The sequence below is a fragment of the Nymphaea colorata genome, chromosome 1 (assembly GCF_008831285.2).
Source record: "Nymphaea colorata isolate Beijing-Zhang1983 chromosome 1, ASM883128v2, whole genome shotgun sequence".
In the NCBI taxonomy this organism is placed as follows: domain Eukaryota; kingdom Viridiplantae; phylum Streptophyta; class Magnoliopsida; order Nymphaeales; family Nymphaeaceae; genus Nymphaea; species Nymphaea colorata.
In genome coordinates, this window is record NC_045138.2 from 28,737,203 (window position 1) to 28,764,924 (window position 27,722).

A 27,722-nucleotide genomic window follows, 5' to 3' on the forward strand; every position below is an offset into this window, starting at 1 on the left:
ACTTTAAAGTAGAATATAAATCTCGATCTAATGCTATTTTTTAAATCTAAATCTAATCCAATGTTTTACTTGGATGTTAGATTTCTAATGTGTCCTAATGTTCTAAAAAGGAGAAAATAATCTTGGTACTAATAAATATTGCTTTTCTTTTTTTTACTAACTTCTGTTTTTTTTTTTTTTTTTAATGGTGAGTGGTTCATTTTACCCTCCTAAAAGATGTCACTGCCCCCCTCTTTGTACGTCTCTCTGGTTTCACATAGCATGTTTCGGGACTTTTTTCAGTCCAAAGGTAAAGCGTACTAGAACGTGACAGTGACCACTTCAAAACTCGAACATGAGTACTTAGAGGACCCGAACCACCTTGCTGCCCACTACGCTACCACCCCTCGAGAACTTCTATCATGTTACATTTCCTTTCTTTTTTCATACTTTTCCAATATCACATATAATTAGAGAGAAGCGCATGGATCCATACTAGGACGATGAGGCGAGGGGCCCGCATGCCTGAGCAGACTCAAGAAGATAAAAGTATAAAACAAGTGAGACCAACATTGGAAGATTTTCTTCTAACCACATGCATCAAATATTTGAGTTATTTTTTCTTTCTTTCAGTAGTCCCTCCATTGCTGACGTTACTTCTACATTAATGGCCTACATTATGTTTCTCTTTCTTTCAATAGTCTCTCCATTGCTGACGTTACTTCTACATTAGTGGCCTACATTATGGCCAAAACCTCATATTTGAGGTATGACCTTAAATCCATAGATATGAAATTCTCATATATGTCAAATTGTCTTGTTTTTCATATCTAGAGCTGCACAAGGAGTCGAGTCAACTTGGGCTTGAATCAAACTCGTTCTCTCGGCTCTTCATAAACGAGACGAGTTCGAGCTTATAAAGATACTCGAAATGATAAACGAGTTCGAGTTTCAGGAACTTGATTCGTTTATACTCTACTCGACTTGTAAATCTATACTCTATATAATACTACCAAAGCTGGTTCATCAGTTTTAACTTTTAGAGTGAAAACAAATTTTCACAAGTTGAACGAGTTATATGAGTTAACGCTTACACGAGTTAATGCCTAAACAAGTTAAATGGGTAGAACGAATCGAGTTCTAACTCGATTTTGTATAGTCGAGTCGATCTCGAGCTTGCTATAAGGAGCTCGACCCGAGTTTGAGCCGAGCTTAAGGTTGAGTTTTTTCTGTGGCTATCACTCCCCTAAATGACCCAATTTTTTTTATGTTATTTAACACTTCTAGCCAGTGTCGCTTGTAGGATTTTCTGTATTTTTATCTGATATATGCTCAATGTTCTTTTAAATGTTATTTCTTTACTGTGGTCTGTAAAGTTTCAACTATCCATTGGAACTTGGTAACGTTGATCTCGCTCTCTGTTTCTCTCTCTCTCCACCTCCTCCTCCTCTTGCTTTTGTTCTCGTTTTGTTTCTGTTCTTCACGTTTCTTTGTTCTTGTTTTCTTTGCTATTTTTTCTCCTATGTCACCTTTATTTTATTTTTTTGTCTTTGTAAATTGGTGATGCCTTATTACCAGATTTTGTTTTTTAATGAATTTCCATTCTCTCTCTCTCTCTCTCTCTCTCTCTCTCTAGCCTCATGCATGGGGTTCTTTTGTATTTACCTCGTTTGTAAATTTCTTGGTGCAATTGATTTTCTATTTTGTCGGCAGTCCCTCCCTCTAAATTTTGATAGCTTTCCAGAATTTTGATTGTTAGTCCAACTCAAGAACGCTGATTGGTAGATGAGGTTCTCGATTCTCAAACATTAACTCTTCATAATAATGGTGACATCTCCTTAGTGTTTGGTATCTCTTTTTGACTTCGCTGCTAAACCTCTACATCATGAATAATTGCGTAGGTGTAAAAGCGAGGCCAATAAGAAAATAGATCCGCCAGCCAAACCACGTGAAGATGCCGGACATATATGTAACATGCACCTTTACCAGATAGAAATTTTTCAAATCAAGATTAGTAGGGGACATATATGTGGTTGGTCTCCACGGATTTCTAAAAAAAAAATTAGAATTATGAAAAGGTCTTGGTCTAGATTCTATAAAACCCTCTCATCCCAAGTTCTTCCAATGAAATGCAGTAACTGGAGGTCTAGTGTTTGGTATCCTAGGAACAGCGAGAACAAACACGGCCTCGAAAGGGCCTGATTTTTAATGCCCAAGTCCATTCTTCCTTGCCGTGTCTCGTGTTTGATTTATCTGTTGATCAGCGGAACATAGGTGGACCTTCTCACCCATTTTGCAAGTTATCAAACGCAGAAGATGTTTGGATTTTGTGACATATTCATGGAATACTGCATCTCAAAGAAGGCCGTGTTCCTGTTACCAATGCCTTGTAAAACGCAGCAAGCCATACCTGAAATGATGGAAAGAACAAATGCCTGTGCTGAATTCAGCTGACCCACTTATATCTGCATAATTTGGTTATATGTGTGTGTGTATGAAAATTGTTCTTCACAATGCATTTTTGTTAAATCCCACCTTCAGCACATGAGAAGAACATACTTGGATGTATTTTAAACCTCTCTATGTGTCCATGATTGAACACTAAATTACATTTCCAATGTCCGTTTATGCTTTTTAGAGATGGAAATCAACAGATTATGTTGCCTAATCCTTTCAATGAAGGTTCAAAGTATTTCTTGCAATGAAATCTAGTGCATATTCATAAGCCAATAGACTAACAAATATGAGACTTAGCAAAAAATGGGTCATGAGAAGTCCATCTCTAAGGCCGGGCAGTGGGCTGGGCCAGGCCTGACCAAGGCTTGAAAAAGTGGGGCTCAGGCTGGCCCAAAACCTTTGGCACCAGCCGAAGCCTGGCCTACTTAGTTATTAGGTTGGGCCTGACTATCAACTTCATACCTGTCGGATACCCGGTTAGGATTTGAAATTCTTAACATTTCATTTTTTTAATATCTAGAAACATAAGTCAATGTATTAAGTGTTTTTAAGAGAGCTAACAGTGGTACACAAAAAGTTTTTGAGGGAGATATATATATATATATGTGTGTGTGTGTGTGACATATAATTTAATTAAACATTTTTAGTTATTTGTTTTTCAAATAACAACCATGTATGTATTTCGTGTGAGGAGGGGAATCTACCACCTAATAAAGAGCCAAATCTCCCACTCAACATTTTGTTTTCTTAAGGTATAAGGCTTGAGTTTGGTGTTTCGGGTTGTTACCTCTTGGCTGCGTTTCAACTTGGGCATGGATGAAATGAAAACCCACCGCGCATTAGCCTCCACTCCAAGCTGTTGTGCTACCTTCTTGGGTATATATATATATATACGTCTACTTGGTAAAGTCCCCTCTTTGTTCTATAGAGCGTATTCATGAAACAGCTTGGCCAAACAGCTCCTTTTCTTTTAGTCAACCATTTTCAACCTAAAACCTGAACCTTCTTGGGGCAGAGACAGAATCTCTTGTATACCCCTGCAACTTCAGCATGTACGAAAACGAGCCTCGTAGCAATTGAACCATGATTCTATGCGACTCTGCATGACATAGTAACCTTGAGCCCTCCAGAGAACCAAAATAAACTAGGAGAAAAGTCGACGACAAAAGTTAGACATCATTTCTGGTGATCTTATTACATGTATAAATTACATTTCATTTCCTTCATTTGGGATCGACGACCAAAAAATTTCAACTTATTACCAATATTACACATACAAAAAGCTCGTTAAAAAAATGAATGTAACTGAATCATTAGACCCTTTGGATTCTAGCTGCAAAGGGGTCAGCCCACACTATCTTCTTTTCATGTATTTATGTACAATACAACTTCCTCCACGAATTGGTTGGTAGAAATGTCGAACTCCTTGCTATTTGTTCATCTCATCTGGAAATTAAATTTCCTGATGCAGTAAGCAAACATTGCTGCAAAGAAGACTGTGAAACCAACCAGAACTCCGGCCACTGGTCCCATAAAGTCAGGGTTATAGCCGTAGCGCTCTTTGACAAAGGTGCTAATCGGCTTAAAACCTTCTCCAATAACTAGAATTTCTTCATCCAAATCTCCATACTGTGAGACAATAAGTCCGTAAACCGTCCAAGCCACTGGGCAGATCCAGTAGTACCAAACCCACCACTTTGGAATTCTCTGCATATGCCACCGAAAAGAAGCCATTAGTTACTGAATAAAACCTCCAAAAAAAGTTAATCTCGAGTACCAAACTTTCCTTGCCTTACGTGCATGTGTGCGCGTGTAGGCAGGCTAGTCTACCAGATCAGACTTTTTATCACTTGGCAGAGAAAGACTTACTGGTCTTGGGATGAAGAAGCCTGAAAACAAATTGAAGATGGAGTAAAATGCAGCGGCAAATATCGCAGCAATCTCATGGTTTGGAGTCATTGCAACGGTCATCATCCCGTAGTAGGTGAAGTAGAGGAAAGTGAAAAGGGTGATGAAGAAGAACCAGAAGAACTTCACTGCCGTCCACTGAAAACTCATCATACTATACACTACCACTGTGTAATATACAGCCTGAAATAGTGCATATGGTATCTCCACAACTACCTGCATTTAACAAAACACAGAACTTAGTGATGAAATTCACAGCTCAGCACACACCTTACCGCACAGAACTTTTCTGATGACCTACCTGAGACAAAGCATATGGCAGAGGAGCGTACATCCCTGCAGCTCTTTCTCTGTAAAACACAGTCCGCTCTACATCAATGACAGGTTGCACAGAGGAGCTGTTATTGATACCAACAAAAAGCACTGCCCCGGACATAGCTCCAATTATGATAAACAGATCATTTGAGGTCTTTCTGTTGCAACAGAAGAATTTGTTAGACATAGTTATGAATATTTGGTCGATTGGATGATGTCGCTGGACACCTTGCATGGGATGTAATTCATTTTTTTTTTAATAAGTGGGACACACCTATCCTTCCCGACACCCCAGAAGATGGTACCAAGTAGCAGGGCAGCAACAAGAGCATAAACATATCTAACGAAGTTGTACTCCGGGCTCCTCCAGTATGTCAACCATAGCTTCCACAAGCATGTCTTAAACTGCCCAGTGTTTGACTGTGAGTATTGTCTTGGGAAATATAGATCTTTTGATCCCTCTGAAGGAACACTCAGTTCTTTCACTAGAGAATTAGTACGCCTGCAAAGCAAATAATAATGAACTTCAGTACAATCAACATCAGCAGGGCATCTCTGTAGGTCATAAATTGCTGGTGTTTAGCATGTATTATATACAAGTTCGACTTACTGGCACAGAGATGATGATCTGTAATATTCAGCAAAATCCATTTGAAGACGAACTTCAGCAGCAATTGACGTAGCTTCTAGCATCCAGGTGGCTGGATTGTATTTGTCTTTTATTTTTGGTACGCCAGGAATCTCCTGTCGAAGTTGAACCAAAAGGTCACCATATGCCTCAACTTGTAACAGTCTTCAAGCAATGAAAAACCTAGATTTTGGCACTAAATGTAGAATTGTTGTCAACATTATTTTAGAGAGATAAGGTGGCACCATAAAAGGGGTCACCATCAAGGGCATTTCATCCGTCAGTCTTGAATTTCAATCTTCAACACAATTAGGATGTTTCTTTCGATTTAATGATTCCTGTACCAATTTGGGAGCCTCTTCTACGAGAGCAACAGAGAGGAAATTTACCAACTACCAATCACTTATAATATTTCAGTTTTCACATAATTCTGACCTCAAAATACTCGATGATCTTCTGAGAGTTTGTGCCTAGTGGTCCTGCATAGATTACCTGCCCTCCTCTCTTCATCAGTAGCAACTGTCAGTGACAGAAACAACAAACATCAATCCATGCATCTAGAGTTTCATAACAGTAAACTCATATTTGTATCTGCTGATGAAATAAATATTCTTACAGTGCGATTGCTAGCACATACCTCATCAAAAGCTTCAAAAATATCAATACTGGGTTGATGGATGGTACAGACAACTGTTCTTCCTGTATCAACTGTGTTCCTTACAGTTCTCATGACAATTGCAGCAGCTCTGGCGTCTAAACCTGAAGTTGGCTCATCCATGAAGATGATTGAAGGATTAGCAACTAGCTCAACAGCAATGGTTAAACGCTTTCGTTGTTCTGTCGATAATCCAGTGACACCAGGTACCCCGACCAGGGCATCTTTCAGATTTTCCAGCTCTACCAGTTCCATTACTTCATTCACAAACGCCTGCAAATTGTCATAGTCATTTCAATTAATTTGCAAGTTACAGATTTGAAAAAAAATGCTGCAATGGAGCCACCAGCCTCTGTTCTTGGCTAGATATTTTAAATAACACTTCTACAGCAAGAATTTTCTTCAAGAGTGAAACGGGAGATTGCTTAGCAGCAATAGCATGTACTGCTATAAAGCCTCCAGTAGAAAAGGCTTCTCCATATGGCCGTTTATCCTTCCTCTGAGTCACTTTTATACGAGGAAACATTGTTTAAAGTCTTAACTTTTAAGAAAATACAGAAACATTGAAAGAATAGGCAGAAAACCCTCACCATTTTTTCGTTATCACCGACTTCTGGAGGCAAACGGAGAAAGGCAGAGTAGATCAAAGATTCCTTAACAGTGACTTGGGGTGAATGGATGTCTGTCTGCTCACAATAGCCAGAAATTCTCGCAAAAGTCCCCTGGTTCTTGGGGTATCCAGAAATTCTTATGTCACCTTCAATATATCCTCCTGTTTTCCTGCCAGCAAGGACATCCATCAGTGTTGTCTTCCCCGCTCCACTCACTCCCATCAGCGCAGTGAGGACTCCAGGCCTGAATGCACCAGTTACTTCTCTTAGCAACTGCAATTTGTCTTCTATTATTCCTTGCTCTTTCATTTCCTGCATGAGGGAATCAGACCCCATTAGTAAGTCAATTTTTCTCCGTACCTGCCACCTTTGTAATACAATTGAAACAACTCGAAAATATCCTTGCAAGCCCTTACTGAATGTATAAGGGAAAAAGTTGGCCAGTAATGGTACAACAATCCTTAGGATATGGAAGACTAACCGGGGGCATGTCGACGTAGTAGTTGACATCCTTGAAAGACATGGATAGAGGTAAGAAAGGAAGAACCATTCCTTTCTTTGGCGGCACTCCAGTTGATGCTTCCAGAACGGAATCTGCGTTTCGGTTAAAGCCGTTGGCCGCGCTGCTTATTCCTGTCATGGTAATTTCTCCTGTTATTGAACATCATGATCAGAACCTTACGCAAAATTCTTCTGCAATCCTGACTACAAGTCTGTGCGCAATCCCCATGGCTTTGCACGTGAATTGAAGTGATCAACTTTGGAAAATTAGCTTTCTTACTGGTATTGTTTCCATCAGATTTTGAAAGTGATCGTCGAAAAGAGTCATCGTTGGCGGTCCAGGACGTTGATGATCTCGCTCCAACTCTATCCATGGATTCTTCATTCTCGATCTCCATCATTGCAACTTGTTCTTCAGATATCACAGCTTGTGGCTTTCCCAGGGCTGTCAAACCATTCAATCATACGTACAAACATATCAGCCATCTATCAAGATTCAAGACACCTTCTTTCATGACAAGTTTTATTTGCCAATTTCCAGAAACTGTTCCAAATTGCATAAAAACTTCTGCTTCTTAATCTAAAGATTGCAGAGCGACATCCTATAGCTCGCTGACCGGAAATAACAGATGAGGTACCGTTCCATGTTCAGGCCCATCTTCAGGACGCCAAAAAAAATATTGTTAAAAAAACTGGACTCAAAAACCAAGCCCAAGGGTTAAGTTATCAGAATAAAAGGAGTCTTTCAGACTTCAGATCAAGCAAAACATAAGTGCACTTTCATTTATTTATGGCTAGTTGAGGAAACTATTTTAGTACCTAGTGATTAGTTGTTCATGAATAAAAAATAAAAAATGAAGTGGTCAGGTAACTACGATCAGGTATCTTTAAGCAGGTGAAGGTTCTAGGATTTATCGCTAATGAAGTTGCTTTCACCTTGGCAGATCAGAATTATCAATTCACCTTTACTGTTTTTCCAAAAGTTGTCACGAATTCTAGGATGGAACTAACAATTGCACACACAGAGAGACGAAGAGACGACCAAATGGAAATGCATTAGGCAACAAGCTTTAAAAAAAGTACAAAATTGCAAAAGAAAGAACGCAAAGAAGGAAGAGGGAGAAGAGAGGAGGGGAGAGGGAGATAGATAGAGAGCATACGTTTAAGATACTGGAGAGCCAAAGTGAACAGGACGTTGAAAACGACAGCAAATGCTGCCAATGCAGCTACTCCTATCCAGTACCAGTTCTTTGCTGCGAACACATCGATATTGTTAAGTACTGCAATTCCTAAGCTCCTAACGTCATCTGCGGCCTGCAAAATTGCAAATCATTCGCCCGAAGGAATTAATTAGAACACATATGCGACTGCCACCGACATTCGAACATGTAGGTGAACGTGCAAAACAAATATGAAGTTATTATGAAAGGCGCCCTTCCTGTGCAAGATCATCTGCATATAAAACGGTTAAAAAAGTGTTACGATCCAATTCAACCATTACTGACTACGGACTAACATGTCAGAGGGCTTGGAACTGTGAACTTTATACGTGTCTGGCTTCGGTCGATTGTGATGCTTAGCTGGATGTAGATTCTGTTCCAGGCAGAAGAATTTATAGAAATATCGTCACACTGTAAATTTTGTGTTCCGCTGGGTCATAGGGTTGGACATGAAAGCTGGGCCTGGATCCTCCCACGTACAAGTACATGTACCGTGTCATTTGCAAGTTTTAAAAAGGAGAAAATGAAAACAAAGAGAACCGTACCTTTTGGTTCATCCATCTCGGAGCAAAGAATTCATTTACTGTAATCGCATTATACGCATAGGTAAGTGGAGAGGACCAGTAACCCCAAATCCACCAACCAGGAATCTTTCCTGCAACAACCAAATGCATCCAAGTGAGTTGCATCTATCAGACGCTGAATCTTAGTCGACAGTCTAATGGCTCAAGTGATGCACGGGTTCGAGTACTCCTGTGTCACTGATCTACTAGTTCATGAACTGCCAGAGACATTCGACGACTTGCTTATGAACAAGTTTAGCGTATTAGATTGAGAATTCTCAAGCGTAGCCTTCTGGGGTGGTTAAATAAGTTCACATGCATGAGGAAGGGCAGAGGACTCCGAGAAACAAAAATATCGGCATCATAAGGTAGGAAAGCTAACCATGAGGAATTGTGAAGCCCCCAACCAAGAAGATGAGAAGAAGAACCAGTGCTCCTCCAGTGTCAGCCAGGATCATTGTCCGGCAAACCCCTGCAATGAGTCGAAACAGTCCAGAGGCCATCTGTTGCAGCATAAATATGAGCAGGAACTGCTTGAAAAACCTGAAAATTGCATTCTTGGGTTATCCTTCACGCGGAGAACCTGAGAAACTTATTGACTTTTGGTGTATGGACTCCTAAGCTTTCACCATCAAATTATATGGCTCAAGCTAGTCTTGAGGTTCACCTGCCAAATCTATTACATGGGTGCTGCAGTCAAAACAAGTGCTTCTTTTGACACGGTAGGCTTATGCGGGTGGGTAGTCTGGCTCTTTGGCACCTTGGAACAGAATGTCACCATTTACCAGTAACTTAAGAGGACAGACCCTACAACCTAGGAAGATTTAGAAAAAGTATGACAACTGTATGAGCATACGGGTGTTGTTCCTGAATGATTGCAAGAGCATAAGAGTCCAGATTTTGTGGTTCCTATATAAGACACCAAACTCTCACTATTGAGAAATAGAATTCTTTGGAGGAACCGTGACTCCTATGCCGTGGTAACTGAGGCAAATCATCCATAAGAATTGCGATCGACTTCCTCGCTGAGGACGGATCGTCATTCCTGATTTATTCTGGCTGTCATTTTCTAAGTCTCGTGATTCCCACGGTCAGGAAGTTATTCCATCTACGGTGCCGCTACGTATTCCTCACTGGTAGTTGTCAGCCTCTTGACATATTTGTATTCTTCAAACTGACAACCTAATAAGTTACTATTCTACATGTAAGTTAAATGTGGATGGAGAACCCGGTTTAGACAGAAGCGGCAGGAGCCATGATTTACCTGCTGGCTTCTGGCGCAAAGCCAATTGTGTAGTATGTCACCCCCATCCAAGCAGTCGTCTCAAATAAGGAAATAGGGATTTTCAGGAGCATGTTGGGAACAGTAAATATCCAAGCAGGGTAAAAGAGGAGGTCCCTCTGCTTGAAGAAGACAGGAAGTCTTATGATGGTCATAGGTAGCTCTGCCAACCCGTTGAACATATTGATGATGACAGAGAAGATCAGGGCACCAACATATACACCAGCATCAGCCTCAGTTTTCGTGTGCATATTGGTCCTCAGAAAAACTGTCCCTCCAACCAACGCGATGATAACAATCTAGAATGCAGAAGACTTAAACTCAGGTACTGAAAGGAACCAGAACGCAAGGAATTCGATTGGGATTTAGCTGAAGGATTACCTGAACGGTCTTGAAGATGTACACAAAAGAGTTGCGCTTGATCAAGAGCCATTCTTTAGCAAATGAAGCTTTGAACAAGTCCCATCTCGGGACAGAGTCCTTGGTGAAGACTAGAGCCGCTTTGTGGCACCTGTCTCGATCATAGGGCACAGAAAGTTCATCGTCTAGGAGTTGGCCAACACGGAACTTCTTGAAACGTTGAACAAATTCAGATACGGAGACATATCGATACGGTTTCTGCTTGTTTGCCCAGTATTGCTCCTGATCTTTCTTAGAAGTAACCTGTTTTTGCATCAACCAGCAATGGTCAGAGAGAAAAAGCAGTACCATTACCATGTTTGAGTTGCGCTTTCTACTTAGAATAAAGATTTATTCGTGTAGCTTATAGTATCGTGATATCTTATCATGACAAACTCGACTTTAGCCTTACTAGACTTAGCTGATACAACAATCTTCAGCGACACTCTTCATTGTTTCAAGGGCATCACCGAGTGTTTTTTGCTGGTAAAACAATCTAGTCTTATTGAAATCAATATCTCATAAAGATGCGTTGACTGTGCAGGTCATAGCACAGTGCCGTCGGGAACCAAATTATGTTTCAGTAGTACAGGTCTAACTAGGGCAACTGCCAGTCTTTCCTATCTTCAGTCAAAACAGTACTATAATACAAACCTCTTAACTGTGATAAAGATAAGTGTATAGGACTCGGACAATTTCATAGAACGCATTCATTACCTCTTGCAGAAAGTCTGCAGTTCCTTTCCTATCAGGACATTTGAATCCGCAGCTCCCAAAGAACTCCAAAACATGAGTTCGTGGCCCCTGATAGACGATCTGCCCCTCCGAGAGCAAAATTACATCGTCGAATAGCTCAAATGTTTCAGGTGCAGGCTGGAGGAGCGACATTAATACTGTGCCCTCTGTAAGATGAACAATCTGTTGCAAGCATTTCACTATCTGGTATGTGGTAGAGCTGTCCAAGCCCGTCGATATCTCATCCATGAACAAAGTCTTTGTTGGTCCAACAATCATCTCACCTGCGTTCATTTGTGCGAATATGCTCAGTTGAGACGAGACAGATAACAAGAACTTCAAAACTTTAAAAGTCGATCTGACTAACGCCACATTATTTAGATCCCCGCGAGCAGAATCCAAATTTTATGTACCAAATGCTTGAACTGACTCTGTTCAAGAACGGGATCTCAAACGGTCAAACAGGTCCAAATCAGTTCATGGAGCAGACAAATAAAAAAATTTACCTTCAAGACGCGCAATACTGAACTATTATGATATACAATCAAGCGCTTGGTAGTAGTACCTTATAACCTAGTCCATTATGCGCCCAACCCATGTCAAATCCAATGGGGTCCATGTTTTTTGATAAAGGACAACCAATAATTGGAATTCATCTGGGCGTCGGATGATCTCGATTAGTACATGAAGCAGGTACGGCTGATGATGAAAATTCATACTATCTGAACTAGAATTAAGAACCGAAATGTTTGACGAGCTGGGTTTTTGGACCAGGTCTGACCTATTAATAGGAGCTTGATCTAGATTGTGTATTCCGGAACGGTTACAATGCCCAAACGTGGTATCGTAACTCAGAATAGGATTTCAAATTAGATAGTTACAATCTGGTATAATATACCTATTGCAGGAGGCTACAAGTTGGCTTTAGAGGAGCTATTCTCTGCCAATCTTGAGTAGGCTTGGGTCATCTGATGTTGGACAACAGACAGGATAAAAAACCAAAGAGCATATATGATCTGCATGTAAAACGGATCAACCCAAGCCTGACCCAAGTGATATGCGGAGTAGTTGGACTGGGAGTATGATCTGCAGTAGGTACTAATATGTAAGTCTTTGTAACAATATGTCATAAGCGTAGGATTAGGAGACAAGATCTTCTTTAGCCATCAGACTTGAGCCAAGGATTTTACATACAATTTTTAGCATATCGCAAATGCACCTTAAATTATATCGCTAGACGCTCGGAGTCATTTTTCTTGATAAAATGTAATTCAGTTCAAGTGCTGTAACCTGACTAATAATTATTTGGAGCATCGAGACAAAAAAAAAAGGCCTTAATTTGACATGAACGTCGTGCATTTAAATCAGATGGTTGATCGGATCCAGGTACTTTTCTGTAACTTCTGTATTAAAATCAGTGTGCTTATGTTCATATATCCATGTATCGATATGTCCGTGTACCTTTATATTAAATCAGAGTGAGGTGCTGAAAGTCCTAAGAGCGGTTAGACTTTAGGAAGAGCAACGTTAGACTGCTAGAAGAGAAGGCGTTGGAAGAATACCAGTAGTAACTCTTTTCTTCTGCCCACCGGAAATTCCTCTGTGCATGGCATCTCCGACCAGAATGTCTCTGCAGATCTCCAATCCAAGAATCTGTTTCGAAATCCATAACCAAGTTGAGTTTATTTTAATAATGGGTGCCCCAAAATATGGAAGTTTAGTTGTATGGAAATTGGGAACTATTTTTCTTCCCATCAATGACACTGCACGTGCTGATTTTCTAAAAGTTGTAGAGAGGAGAACAATTCCAGAGAGCCCCTATCACTTACTTTTATGGTGTAGTCTGTTTGAAGGGAGCTCTCCACCCCTTTAATCGCAGTGGCCTAAGTCAAGTAAAAACAAGTAGCAAAATTAGTTTTGTTAGCATGAATGCTAAATATTTATATTACAAAAAGACTAGGGACGGGGAAAGTTTACAGTATGATGACTTATATGCACTTAACCATTTTAAGCAAGCATGCATGCAAGTTGCAGCAAAAAATTAAGCCTGGTTTATGTCAAAGGATGCACTCTGAGTATTGAAACTCTTGATCTCTCTAATCCAATCAACGATCCAGTCCTACTTTGAGGATATTAATTATTTGGCTCGAACAAAATTTACTTTTGTCTGGTTTAAATCAATGAATTTTCGACTTCAAACCGATCCCATTTCTGATTAACTAATAAAGGAACCTTTCGTATACAGAACACCAGAAACAGCCTACTTTCAGGTTTCAGCTCTCTTCACCCTCACTTGTGTAGCTTTGACTCCACTCCCTAAAATATTAAAAGATAAATTTGCTCGATTAACATTTTCCCTCGTGCCTCCGTTCCTTCTCTTTCTCCATGCTGTTTTTTTCTGGGCAAAGATAAGAAAACTCAACCTAATTTTGTAGAAAAGAAGGACGAATTTGCTAGTTTGAAAAGGGTTGATGCCTGACACTAAAAGCCAGCAAAGGCCTCGGACGCGTCATCGTCTTTAAGGCAGCACACAAGGCCAAAGCAGACCTAGGTCAACTGCCAAATTGCATTTTGAAATAAGTGATATGTAGAATATGTAGTGGGTGTTTGTTTACATCAAATTGGAGAAACAAGGTGACCTCAGATCACCGAAGATCTCAAATTCAAGGATTTGATGACAGCGCCAGTGCCCCGCTCCGCGCCCCACTTCACACTGGAAAGTTTTCGGCGCTTAGTCAAGAAATTTAAAAAATATGTACACATGTGCCAGATTTTGTTTGTATTTAGTTTCCTTGAATAAGGTAAACCAAAGCCTGGTCAGAGAGTCTAGGGTTGGTGGATGGACCCGCTTATTAAGAAAGTCAAAAGGTCACTTCAAATCTCATGCCTTCAAGTCATCCCGGAAACGAAACCGAATCTAACACCTACCCCCACCAACCTCCTAAGCCGAAAGCTCACGCATTTACCGCAAACGCTCGTTGCCTTCTTTATGTCAACGCCTTACCTACTTCCGGGTACATATCCACTCATACTCTATGCATCTATGGGGTGGTGAGGCCCGAAGTCGACGGAGGGAAAAGCCTTTCCTTCTAGCTTTGACGGAGAAAAAGAAGAAATCTTTATGATAACGTACGAGCTTATATGATGAAAGCGTGTGCGTTTTTCTAGAAAAGAGTCCACAAGATAAGATTCAATATTAATGTCAATCGAGAAAAATTCCCGTCGAAGAAAGGTCCAATATCAATATCGTTCGACCTGGATAACCTCTCAAACAGTCAAACCCATTACCCTAAGCCCTTTAACGTCGGGTCGAATATGGAGATACCCTTTCTTAATAAACAATTCCCTTCCATTCAATAGTTTAGCATGCTTAAAATCATACCCATTTTTCAAAAATCTTCTTTCATCATGCAGTATTATATCGAGACGCGACGACAGGTTAAATCACCATGGCCAGATCTCCCACCAAGAATGATTTTTCTGCTCTAGAGAAGAAAGAAGGTTCTCAAACTGGCGTAGGCTGTGTAGTCGTTTGACCAAACATTATCTTGGGTACCAACCTTCCTTGGTGGCCAAAGAATCAAGTTTTATATTGTGAATCACGCGTTTGTCATTCCTTTGAACTACTGCTGAACCCAAACTAGCATTAGATAGTTTGTCATGACGGAAAACAACAAATTAGGGAGATGCTTCCACAAAAACAGTCGCATGTAATTTATTACCTTCATGAAGAGGTCCAGATCTGATTCAGGAAATATTCCTGCCTGCTTCTCCCTCGATGCCAATTCAGAAAGAAGGTCTACAGCAAGACATAGTATAAGTCGCATCTTAAAAATAAAAAACACACGCACACAGGAGTGCGTGCCTGCTCGATGCATGCATACATAATTATAAGTTTGTCTTTCCAATTAATTAAAGTTCACTAGGTAATAAAAAGATAGACTTACATATCTAAATTGCCCAATAATTTCTCTCCCTCTCCCCCTCTCTCTCTCTCTCTCTCACACACACACGCACACGCACACACACACACACACACACACACATATATATATATATATTAGCCTCCACATAGAAGCTGCACAGAGGGTGTAATATTACGTAGATGTTTTCGTGGACCATCCATTATGCGTTTTGACTTTAATGTATCTAAAATACCTTAAGGGCAAACTAATGCGCAACAAAAGTTTCGATATAAAATATTGGTGGGGAGCTTTTGAAATTCTTAAACGAGACACTTATATGACAAGTAAAAACGACATCTTTTTGTAAGGATGTACATCCAGGACCATGAACAAGGAAAAACAACAAAAATAAAAATAAAGGAAAGAAACAAAACTGGGACGTGCAGATATAGCACGTCCCAATAATACCAGTCAATACTTCTGCTTCTTTAAACAATAAAAAAGAGGACTAAAGTTGGATTCCCAAACACCTTCGCAAGCTTACATGCTTTTACAGTATTTAGTATTTACAATTTACATTATTGTTGTAAACTAATATACTTTTACAACGCTTGTAATTTGCATCATTGTTCTAACAGCACTTTACTTTCTCTCCCTTTGTTTAGTCTTTGAGAAATACGTCTCAGAATATAATATTGACGGTCCACACTTCACCTTTTTTTATGAATGGCTAGAAGGAAATTTAACGCTTACCGACCTACCGAACATGTGGAGTGTGTGTGAACAAAGATTTCAATCGAACATTGAACCCACGATAGAAACGGACTAATTTATTTACACTACGGCTCACCGTATCTGCATCCAACCCCTTGACATCTTGCAGAGAAATCCAGGGTTTCCTTGACAGTCATCTCGCCAATGTGAATGTCATACTGGCTTATGTAAGCAGAGGTCTTCTGAGGAACAAACTCCTTCAATTTGTAACCGTTGTACGTTACCTCTCCTTTTACCTGACCAAATATTAAACAACCAAGTCCGAGGTAAAGCAGGCAATAACATATTATTGAAGGACAAATATGAAGACATTTTAAAGTTTATTTATATGACTAACCTTCAAGCTTGAATCAAGCTTCCCAGCGAGTGCCAGCAAAAGAGAAGTCTTTCCTGAGGATGGTGGACCCAGGAGAAGTGTCATCCTGAGAAATTTACATAAATACGTTAGTTCATATTCATATAAACCCTCATTCGGACAGTAGGGGTGAATAGGTGAATCTTGTTTTCCGACAGATGACAGTGCGAAGTTCCGTGAGGTTGGAAATTTGTATTTTCAAGCTTTAGTAAGCTCATGAGCATAAGCTTCAGGATTGATGAGTCGAGTCATGAACCGTATATGACGATGATGGACGGCAGATTTTGAAGATGCGAGGTATTTGCACTTTGTCAAGTGATCATAATCTTATTAATTGTCCTCTCTAACAGCCAGATAAGATAGAGATAGAGATTACCCACCGCACTACTGAACCTTCTTGGTTGGTGAGAGATGGCAAGGAACACGGCCACTAGGTGATAATATACCTTTTGCATTTGCCTTCCTCTTTGTAACATTATGAAAAATGCATTAAATAATTAAAAACGACACAGCTAGATTGGTCACAAATTTTGCTGACATCTGTCATAATAAAATTTGGTGGCATACCCTCCGGCAGGCTGCTTTCGGTAGAGTGACCACAAATTTAATTTATGTAATTTGTGAAAATTAAGATCGAAGTGTAGACGCTATCGCCTCAGTTTATTCTTCAATTGCATAGAAGAAAGGCGCCCCTTCTAAAATGCAGAAGGAAAAGAAATCTGCTTTTGGAATTAAATGGTAAAGAGCAAGTTCAGCGAAAATGTTTAGATCACCTTGAGGGCCTGATGATGCCTGAGACGTCCTTGAGTATGGTCAAGGTGGTTGTCTTGGAAAAATTGATCCCAACAGATCCTAGAATGGTCTCCGCAACGTTCATTGTAGTATTCCAGAGAGTAGGAAGGGCTCTGGTTCCCACATGGCACTCTGCTTGTACCGTTAGATGCTCGAAACGAACCTCCACCGTTGGAAGTTGAATTCCAACTCTGAGAAACATGAAGAAGAAGGAATCTTCATTCGTTAGAGCATGGGAGTTACTACATAATTGAAGCACATGAAAAAGGTCCCATAATGGAATTGGCATAAGAACAGATGTTAGCATATGAACTTCGTCCAGATGGCTTTATTATCAGGATTTCGTCGGTGCAATTCTCTTCGTTTATTACTTAAAAGGAAACTCATATCCAAGGAAAAGGAAATCAACAAGCAAGAGAATCATCGGTGTTGTCTTTTATTCATCCAAAGAATCACACATTTAATATAAGGGAGGAGCATCTAATTTAGAGGAGGCAGTTGATGCAGATGCATTTGGACCAAACGATTCGAAAGACCATACTAGCTTCAGGAAAAGCTTTTACTTTCCTGAGAAATTTTAAATTCAACTGATACCTGTCATTATAAAATTCCAAAAAGGAATATTCTTTTTTATTAATCTCGCTCCTAACTGACTAACTCCACCAGCTCAATAATCAACGACGACTCAAAATCATTGTTGCACCAAAAATCCAACAAATAAGCACAATAATCGTCATTTAGCGCTTTTCTTCACTAAATTCAATGGTTCCAGAAGTGACTCCTCGCAACTAAAATAAAAAAAATCATGGTCCCGAACAAAAACCGACAATCAAGACTGAAAGTTTGGTGCTTCAGCAACGGATGATTTAAAATTGAAGCGCCTTGAGAAATCAAGAGAGTGAGTGAGAGATGATGAAGAAAGATAAGAAAAGAGGTGGATTAGGGAAGGAGTAAAGAAGGAGAACCTTACCTATCGATTCTGTTTCTGAACTTCCTGAGGAATATTTCATTGTCCTCCTCAGCCACCCTGAAGAGCCTTTCAATGAAATCCTGCCTCTCTGCCGCGCCCAGCTTCCGTACATCCACCTCCTTGTGAACAAGCTTCTCCCTCTGGCCCTGTTGCTGCTCCTCCCCTCCCTCCGCGAACGACTTGAGGATGCTAGTTCGTAGGCGATCGTAGGTCGGCAGCTTCTCAAGCGCCGCCCATCGCAGCGCCTCCTCGTCGGTCTCGGCGCTCCGAACTCGCCGCGACGACCTGAACGAGTCCTCCGTGCCCCACCCTCTGAAGCCCCTGCTCAGACTCCTGCCTAGGCTCCTTCCCCTGCTCCAACCTCTCTCCATGCCGTCCATTTTCCACTACCGGGCCGAAAATTCTAAATTTAGAAACAAAGAACGAATGATACTGCACTCCGACTCAGAAACGAAACGAACCACGTCTATGCGTTCGTTTCCCCAAATACAAATCGCTTTCCTGAACCTGGAGAGTTTCTCTGCATCCGAACACTCAAAGTCTTAGAGAGATTCTGTTTTTTCTCCAAAGAAAAGCAAAAAATTGGCTAAATGATCAATGAAGAATGCATTCTCCGCGAAATCCAGTTCAGAATTAAATTTTCGGGGCCGTTCTGACCGGAATCTGTGTCCTGAAGCTTTTTTTTTTCTAATTCTGATCAGATCAGAGCAAATGCCAGACGCCGAAAGCAAAAGACCATAAGGAGCTGACGAAAAAGAGGTTTCTTCAATGAATGACAAAAATAAGAAAATATTTCATTGTGCAGGAGACCGCGGTTCTCTACTCTACCTCCAGGAGAGTCACTACTGAGAGTTTCCCAAATCAGGAAAGCGAGGTGAAAAGAGGCCCGATGTCCACTTCCTCCTCCGTTTGTCACTGTCTTTCCCAAGAACAAGAACCCGTACCATTCACAAAGCGGACAACAGAAGAAGAAGAAGAAGTTTCACTCTTCTTCTTGGGCCAAGAAAGAAAGAAGGAAGGTCGAGCGTCACTTTGGCGGGGAGGCGAGTATTTATAGTTCATACTGGCAGTGCGCGCGGACTCATTCAGTGATTCTGGTGAATGAAAGGCGTCATCGCGGCTGGGTAAATTTCACATGGGTCCAACTATTCTTCTTATTTTCCAAACAGTCTCAATTTTTTAAAAAAAGACTCACCTCCTTCTCAACTTCTCAGTAAAGCAAGCCATATGGCATCTGAGGTCCTGAGGATTTGAGTAGTGAACTCGTTTCTTCCCTTCCCAACTTCTTTTAGGGCCATTTGATGCCTTGAAAATATAAAAATAAAATAAAATTTTTAAGAATTTATTTTTAAAATTATATAATTGAAAACAAAATATAGATTTTCAAAACCTCTTTGTGTTTATTGTACTTGGGTTTATGTTTCAGAAAATAAATTTCTCAATTTGATAAGAGTGAAAGAAGAAAAAACAAAATAGTTGGATTAAGCATTGCTTGAGAATCCAGCTTTTTTCATCTTGAAATTTTTTTAATGAAAATATTTTGGAAAAAACTTTATGAAAACCAACCGAACCTTCACTTTTTTCATGTCAAGTTTGATGGGCAAAAAAAAATTCAAAAATTTGAATTTTATTTACATAGCTACAAGAAATATCCTAAAGTGTCCCTTTGTTAATTAATGATCTGCTTGAAAACATAAACTAAGAGGTTAGGTTTCAAAAACGGGCAAAAAGGGATCATATCTTATCTTTTGTGAAGAAGGAAGAGAGAGAGAGAGAGAGAGAGATCCCTCTCCTTTTTCTTGGTGAAGAAGGAAGAGAGAGAGAGAGAACTCTGTCCTTTTTTCTCACCAACCGTATGATGTAATGTATGTCTTGGGGCCTTCTTCTTGGACTCTTTCTTTCATTTTTTTTCCCTTTCATTGCCGACACTTGTAATAAAAGTCGGTAGAACACTCGTGCGTATTGGGGCGTGAAGGCTTCTAGTCAACCTACTGAGATTGAAACTTTCAACACAACATCTGAACTAGCTAGAATTTTTTGGTTGATGGGCACTTGAATTGTCGCCTTGATCTGATGTGAGCATGACATGTGACTGAAACCTAATCTAGCTTTACTACATGCGTGAGTTATGCCGAGTACTTAGTAAATGATGAACCACTTCAAATCTTCGTTTCCGAGAGGGATGATCAACTCCGCAAATTTAACTTGAACCCGTGTATGGGTATGAAATCTCAGAAAGCACAACAATGGTGGTCGTGTGAGTTTGATCCTCCTTTGACTCTGGAGCCTCTTGGCTGCGCTGTGCTTGGATGCACTAGTCTTCCACATGCGAGTGATGAGATGAAAACCTCCTTATATCAAATTTTCCAATGGGATTTCTGAAGGTCTGGTGTGGGCACTGGCCGACACCAGTCACACTGTACCTCCTCTACTGTAGGACGCCATCTGAATGAATCGCTCTTAGCCTAATATTTACTTACAAGTTGCTAAAAAGTCGAACGCCAGACATATCTTTGGACTCAAGGACAGAAGAACAAGAAGAACTCAAGAACAGAAGAAGAAGAAGAAGAAGAAGGGGGGCTTCGGCTTCTCACTCAAGAAGAAGTGGGTTACCTCCCAGGCTCCCACTCACCCGAAAATTGTTAGAAAGACTTCTTCCCTTTTTTGTATTGACTGGTTAATTGTAAACTATGGCTTGACTCGGAATTGTAAACTACGTCAACTGAGATGTATAACATTATCTTTTATTCATTTCCTCAAAAAGGATGACTTGTGACTGCCAGTTACTGGATTACCTAACTGCAATATAATAATATATAGTTTTCGACGACGACTTGAAGCTTTTCATGGAGCGAAGCGCCGTATTCTAGCCGCAATAACTCAAGTGCTTACTCTTGCATGAGCCATGATAGGCATTGAACTCAAGCGAGAGCACTATAGAAATACTGGGGAGAAATTTCATGTATTTGGGTTTTCACAGTCTAGCTACTCTTGATTGCGGATGTTATAATCTGGAGAAGAACAGCGTGAAGAATGGGATCCATTTCTTTGAGTGTAAATCTGAAACTTCTTACTTCTAGAATTCGATTCGAGAGAGACTTGAATCCCATTTTCTTCGAGCATGAACGAAGACTTTGTTGGTGAAGATTCGCCAAACTCTCAAAGGAACTCATTTCCGCATGGTTGGAAGAAAAGAAAGGGAAAGGAAGAAGGAATCAAGGACCAGTTTCCATGTATGGCTTCATATGCTTTGGTCGAGGAACCCAAGCCGTGTTGGAGTGTGGAGCCTAATCTATTCTTTATAGGCTTTCTTAATTTCCATGGATCCAATTGCCGGTTTGCCCCAGTGCTCATGTTTATGACAGGGTGCCTTCTTTTTTTGTACTCTGTGATTCTTCGGTAGTAGTGAAAAACTTCTGTGGGCGACCGTGGACAAAGGAGAACCCTATCTCAAATCCACTTGTGTCTTCTTCTTTTTTCTCTTCTTGGGTTTTCTCTTGGTATGCCAAGAAAAGTGTGTGAGAGTCACGTTCCTCACAGGCCATACAAAAGTTTCACATGTCTTCTATTCTCATAAGTGTTGTTCCTCGAACTTTAAACGATGGCAATGTGACACTCTAGTTGATGGGTATACCATGGGTTCACCTAGGTTCTAGAGGAGCTTAAAACCTTAGGGGCATAAAAAAAAACATGAGATTTTCGGCCCTTCTTCAGGCAGCTTCTCCTCACTGAAAGGCAAAGAATGAAAAAAATGAACTAAAAAATAAAAGAAAAAGTGAATTAAAAGTAGGTGTTCCAAATAATAAAAGAAAAAGTGAACTAAAAGTAGGTGTTCCAAATATTTTAAGTTGGGTGTTGAGAGCGCAAGTGTGATATGGATGGTTGACTAAATAAACCTCTAAAACGCTTCTCTCGTTCTAAAGGTGTCTTTGATGAATCGCCCAATTAAACAGCCAACAATCTGTAAACATTGTAAAATCAATCTTCCCTCTCTCCTTCTCTAGGAGGGCTTTCTCTTTCTTGTTTTCCTTCCTTTTTCTCACCTTCTTTATTTAATCTAATTTTCATTTTGTCGGCTCTCTCTCTCTAATATAGCAATATAACTATAGAAGAACTCTCTCTCTCTCTCTCTCTCTCTCTAATATAGCAATATAACTATAGAAGAAAGCATGGTCGGCACTGATCGCTTTCACAAGGCATACTTAGGCTTCCCCCACCCAATCTAACATTTGTTTTGACCTAGCTCGATGTCTGTATTCAACACCAAATGTGACGGAAGCCGGGAAGTTCCACACCAACTCTATCGTTTCAAGATAAAATGTCATGAATTTTCAAGCTCTTCGGTCCACATAGCTATGAGTGGACAAGGTATTCGCAACCCCAAAATTTTGAGCCCCAAAGGGTGGAAAAAAACAAAGAGCAGTACTGCTAAAAACAACTTTAAACCTACCACATTATATAAACAACAAGTGTTCTGAATAAGTTGGTGATCCTTCATATATATGATATTGGAAGCAGCATTCATTATTGTGAAAGTCACATGGGAAATCAAAGACTTCCATGGGTCAGAGGGTATAAATAATGTCTTGTGCTTATTATAATCTCTTGGTGGGTAGTTGGGAGAGCCTACCAAAGGAATCAGAAGGGATGAACTCTAATTTCTGGTTCACAACACCGATACTGATACGGGTACGGATACACTTTGGGGAGCCGATACTGATACGGGTACGGATACACTTTGGGGAGGAGCGTTACAGACACGGTCATTTTGAAAATTGAAAATACGATGGCATGACAAGGATATGTATATGTGTGAATGTGTGCATGCGCAAAAGTTCATAAAAATTGTGCAAAATTAATAAGAAAAAGCTGTTAAGAATATATTTTGGAGAATTCATTTGCAAAAATAACACACAAAACTTCATTTACATATAGAAACTTCATTAATTTTCAGTTTTTTTTATATGTAAGTGCTCCTTCAAATTTGAAATTTAAACTTAGAGTGCTCTCCACCACTAAAGAAACATGTAAAAGATTACCAGGTTGAAGACAGTTCATATAACAAGCAACTCCAAGAACCGCCCTAATTAGAGTTGAAGGTACTCTTCCATGGAGGATCTGGATCTCGAATGTTGACTTAATCGGAGTGTTTTCTTCTTAGCACTGCAAGAAACACATCATAGAGACGTCAACACTGACCTGGTAAGTATTGGCAGTGAAAGATATAAATTTGATAAACTTTTTATCTTTGAATTAAATAAGAGGAGTTTCTAGCATTTTTTAACTGATTGAAAAAAGACCATTTTGATGTTGTATGTTATTCGTTTGTTATTCCGAATATGAATATGAAATCCATTCAAAAACTGTTATTAATTCAAAGATGAGAGAAAGTCGTGCTTGTACGCAACAGATGGCGTCTCCCGGCGACGAGGGAAGCAACTCCCGATGGAGTCGGTCGCCGGAAGAAAAAAGAACGACAGGTCTTGCTCAATTTAACTGGACCTTACAACTTGATGCTGGACAAGGCTTTGGGCATGACGGTGGGTGGCTAAATCACCTAGTGGCAGTTCTGCTAGTTTAATTTAAATCAATTCGGCATTGGGTTGAAGAGTACTTTATTTGGTTTAAGTAGGTTTCGATGCCTGAACCGATGCTTGAAACCCGACCCGAGTTGGGACCTATTTTAATCTAGTTAAAATAAAAAAAATATTTTTTAATATAAAATAATTATTTTTGAATAGAAATACATTTTAAATAATAAAATATATGTTTATTAAAATAATATAAAAAATAAATCGAGTCGAATCGAACCCGTCTAACCGTCCCAAACTGGCCCAATAATGCATCGAGCCGGCCCCGGCCGTTTTTTTCAAGCCCAGGCCCAATGCGCAGCCCTAGGTTTAAGAGATAGGATGTTGCATCCTCTCTCTCTCTCTCTTTCTTTGTAGAGTTGGTATCTAATAATATTTGGCATCACTTCATCTAAACCGACACAGTGTAAGACCCTAGAAGCAAGGAGAATATGAGGCCTCTAGATTCCTCTTTTAAGTAGTGAGTTGTTAACCTCTCACTCACCAGAACCGAGAAAAAAGAAAACAAACAAACAATAACAATGAATTCATTTTGATGGTTTTAAGCAACACCCAAAGTTGATCAGGTAAGGGTCAATTAGATATTGCTTTTTTTCTTATTCTTGGGTTTTCTTTCCTTAACGTGCGAGCATAAATTAATAACAATGAAGGTTGTGGGAAGCATTTAGGTAATTACCGTCGAAGAAAAAGCCAATAACCAGATGGGGAGGGGAAGATCTCATATGTGGATCTCCGAAAGACCTTTGAAAAAAGAAAAAAAAGAGTGAAGACTTACACAAGCACGCTGACAGTTTTCTAGCTACATATTAGTCATAAAAAACATTCCAGCATTTTTTGGAAACGAAGACCTGGGGTAACTTTTTTTATTTTCTCCAGAATAAAAGTCAGGAACATAATATAAAAATCTTGATAAAAAAAAAAAGAATAGTTAAAAACTTCGGATAAGTGCCCATTATACACCATCAAGAGACATCGAGATAATAGCATAACTACCACCATGAGAACATGGCTTTGGAAATAATGTTGTACGTGCATGGAAGCAGGCTTTCATGTATTGAATCAGCCAGAATAACCTTACGCACCATCAAGCAGTTTACTGAACAGATAGAACCATCCGGATAGATGAGCGATTATAGTAGCTCACATTTGCAGCCCCCTTGGGTGGAGTTTTGTGCCGACTAATTTACCGCTTCTTTAGGGGTTCCTTAGGAATGGGGGGGGGAAACAAACAAACAAACAAACAAACTATTTTGATCGTCAGTCAGAATAACGAAAATTTTACAAGGACGATACCAACTTTTAGTGGCACAACAACGGGCATAAATTCAAACCTGAGAATGTTTTCGTTACCCTTTTAACGGTATTCTCTGCGAAATTATCAAACAAAATGTGTGAAACCCAAGTTTAGTGAAACAGATTACCTTCCCCCCTCGAACTGCTTTTTGACATAAAAATGCATTACTCAAAAAAAATTTAACTTGCGAATGGAATAAACTGGGGCGGGATAATGCCAGCAGTTGGCTGTCTCCTGTTAATAACACCACGGAATTATCACCAGAAACTAAAATTCCGTAACATTTCGATGACTACATTGAAACTTCCAGACTTTCAGTGACGATGAAAGAGGGAAGTTGCTATAGTTGGGTACAGATGACAGTTGCCTAGCACCTCTTGGGCTTCCAGTATTTCTTGATCTTCACTACATTAAAAACAAGGCGCTTTCTCCCTTTCACCAGAGGATAAGACACATTTCCTTCAATACGTGAAATATGATATACACCAAGAGTGTTAGACATGGAATACAAAATCATATACATGCATTCTACAGCAAGGATATTTAAATATGAAATACAGAATTGTACACATATCAGTTGTCTTTATATTACAGAAGAAATACATAACTTTATTCATGCAGTCCCAATCAGCATGTCATGTAGAACGGAAGACAAGCAGAGAAGAGGTTGTTTGTTCTGGATCCGAGCAAAGAAGTCACAGAGGGCAGGACCAGCAACGTTCCAAACGAATGAGCATAACCGAGCCTTACCAATTTCTGATTCGAAAGGTGAGGCATTCTGATCAGGAGTATATGAACCTAAATTTGCAGCATATCCATAAACTATTTGATATATAGCACGAGCCTCAATGAATATCTCATTTGCAGCTTTTATTGAATCTTCATACTTAGCAGCACCATACAAAATCTGCCAACAGAAACACAATGAGGAACTGTCACAGACAGGAGGACAAAAAATGAATATACATGAGATTATGCAAATACCGATAAAGAAATCAGTATTATCATCAAATCTCCTGATAGTAAATAATTTATTAAGGTCTTCAATTTGACCAGAAAAGAGAAAACCCTTCTAAGGAAGAAAGACCTTCTATCCCTGGTAGGCACTTTGTTTCTTTATATGCAACAAAGCCAAAAACTGATAAAACTAAAAGCTTTTTCCAAATTTTGAACACGTCAAGGAGTAAGAAGGAAAAGCAGGCAAAATGCAGGACGGATGTTTCATAAAAATGAAATATAAACAAGGAACTTGTCCTTTAAAAGGTACCAATTACTTGCCCTTTAAAAGGTACCAGTTACAATTATGCTTCTTAAGGAAAACCCCTCAGAAGTTTGAAGAAAACACAGCATTTATGAGTGGCAGAGAACCACATACACTCTAAACACTTGACAGGGCAGTTGAAAATGTAGGACGAGACGAATTTGACTTAAACCAGTGCATATACTGCTGACTTAAGTAGTACTCCCCAGATCTCAACTGCTTTACTTAGTGGAGACCAGCCAACCTATAGTTCATGATGGTGAATGGTTTATCCTTATTTTAGCTGAAAAAAAACAAATAATGGGTAGGAGCCCGATTGTAATGATAGTAGGAACGTTTGCCATTCACCTGCTTATACTTTCTAATAATCCTGTCTGCTTCAGTATCTTTAGACTCCCCCGTAAGTTCCATAGCTTTCTTCATGTCAGCTCGATACTTTTGATAATGGGCAATCCACATTTTGGAAACGGACTGTGGGACTTCCTCAGTGAAGCATGAAAGTTGCCATATTTCTTTAAAACAGCAACAAGTAAATGGTAAGGAGTAGGGACATATTAGAGGCTCAAACTCTGGTCATAAGACAAGTTTTAGTTGTACTAAATGTTTCTGCTTACCTTGGGGTTGTTGATCCTCTTCAACTGACAACCTTACCTTATCATAGATCATACCCAAGATAGACCGTGAAATATATGAGTTGTCACGTTCCAGGTAATGTGGATATTGATCAGCTCTCAAATCTTTTGTGACTTCAACCTATTTCATAAACTGATGGGGGTTAGTCCAATCAATTTATGAAGATCAAAATGTTCATCAAAGAAACTAGGCCACACTCATGCAACATTATGATATACACACGTTATTTTTTATGAGAAAGGCTGTGCAAAAGTACCTCTAAAAAGGGGGGAAGGAAACGTCATGATAAATCTGTGTAAGATAAAGCACAATCCTCCAAGATAGGAGGTATTCAAAAGCATGCAAAATATGGTGGGACTTCATTCACACAAAGACTTGCTCTCCCAACCAACCGTTTCAATTTAAAAGAGAATACATGAAACCTATTACCTAGAGACAACTTTATCCGTATCGTACGATACGGACGCGTATCGTATAGGTCAAAGAAACCTATACGATACGTATTCGATATGCGATACGCGTGCATATCGTACGCGTATCACACGTATCGTGCGATACGGGCGTCGTGTCGCACGATACGGGTTAAAACACAAAATTTTTTATTTTTTAAAGTTTAAACACTCCTCCCTCTCTCTCTTCTTATATCTAAAGACTTCAAGAGACGTATGAGGGAGAGATTTTGCACATTTTTATAAAAAAATAACCAAGGATTCATCGATTTGGGAGATATTATCGTTAAATCATGAAAGATGATAGCTATATGTTTTGAACTTATAAAATTGTGTTATAATCTAAGTCCCTAAACTCCAAGTCCTAAGACTCTAAGTCTTAAGATTCTATAAAATTTTCAAGTTTAAAATTGTGATGAATGCTTATTATGTTATTTTGAATATC

General features: G+C 39.6%; 2 protein-coding genes across 4 annotated transcripts in view; both read right to left on the bottom strand.

Moving 5' to 3' along the window:
- Window positions 1–3,605: 3,605 nt before the first annotated feature.
- On the bottom strand, window positions 3,606–19,051 carry LOC116256850 (ABC transporter G family member 42-like). The gene is made up of 24 exons (XM_050078586.1): window positions 18,878–19,051; window positions 18,050–18,569; window positions 17,061–17,270; window positions 16,270–16,354; window positions 16,009–16,168; window positions 14,976–15,052; window positions 13,083–13,136; window positions 12,816–12,906; window positions 11,236–11,537; window positions 10,501–10,782; window positions 10,102–10,418; window positions 9,220–9,380; window positions 8,820–8,929; window positions 8,215–8,368; window positions 7,335–7,499; window positions 7,035–7,204; window positions 6,533–6,865; window positions 5,925–6,215; window positions 5,723–5,806; window positions 5,270–5,403; window positions 4,934–5,161; window positions 4,642–4,817; window positions 4,306–4,556; window positions 3,606–4,143 (listed from the first exon to the last, which is right to left on the bottom strand). The coding sequence occupies exons 2-24, from the start codon at window positions 18,427–18,429 to the stop codon at window positions 3,874–3,876; spliced, it is 4,485 nt and encodes a 1,494-aa protein (XP_049934543.1). The 5' UTR covers window positions 18,430–18,569; window positions 18,878–19,051; the 3' UTR covers window positions 3,606–3,873.
- A 6,389-nt stretch (window positions 19,052–25,440) lies between these two features.
- The window catches only part of LOC116260444 (probable RNA-dependent RNA polymerase 5), a 39,275-nt gene continuing 36,993 nt past the window's right edge, over window positions 25,441–27,722 (bottom strand). For all 3 annotated transcript variants that reach the window (XM_050078918.1, XM_031638791.2, XM_050078919.1), the window contains 3 exons: window positions 26,810–26,948; window positions 26,544–26,707; window positions 25,441–25,841 (listed from right to left, as the gene is read on the bottom strand). In XM_050078918.1, coding sequence (XP_049934875.1) covers window positions 25,548–25,841; window positions 26,544–26,707; window positions 26,810–26,948 — 597 coding nt within the window. In that variant the 3' untranslated portion in view covers window positions 25,441–25,547. The remainder of the gene's footprint in view (window positions 25,842–26,543; window positions 26,708–26,809; window positions 26,949–27,722) is intronic.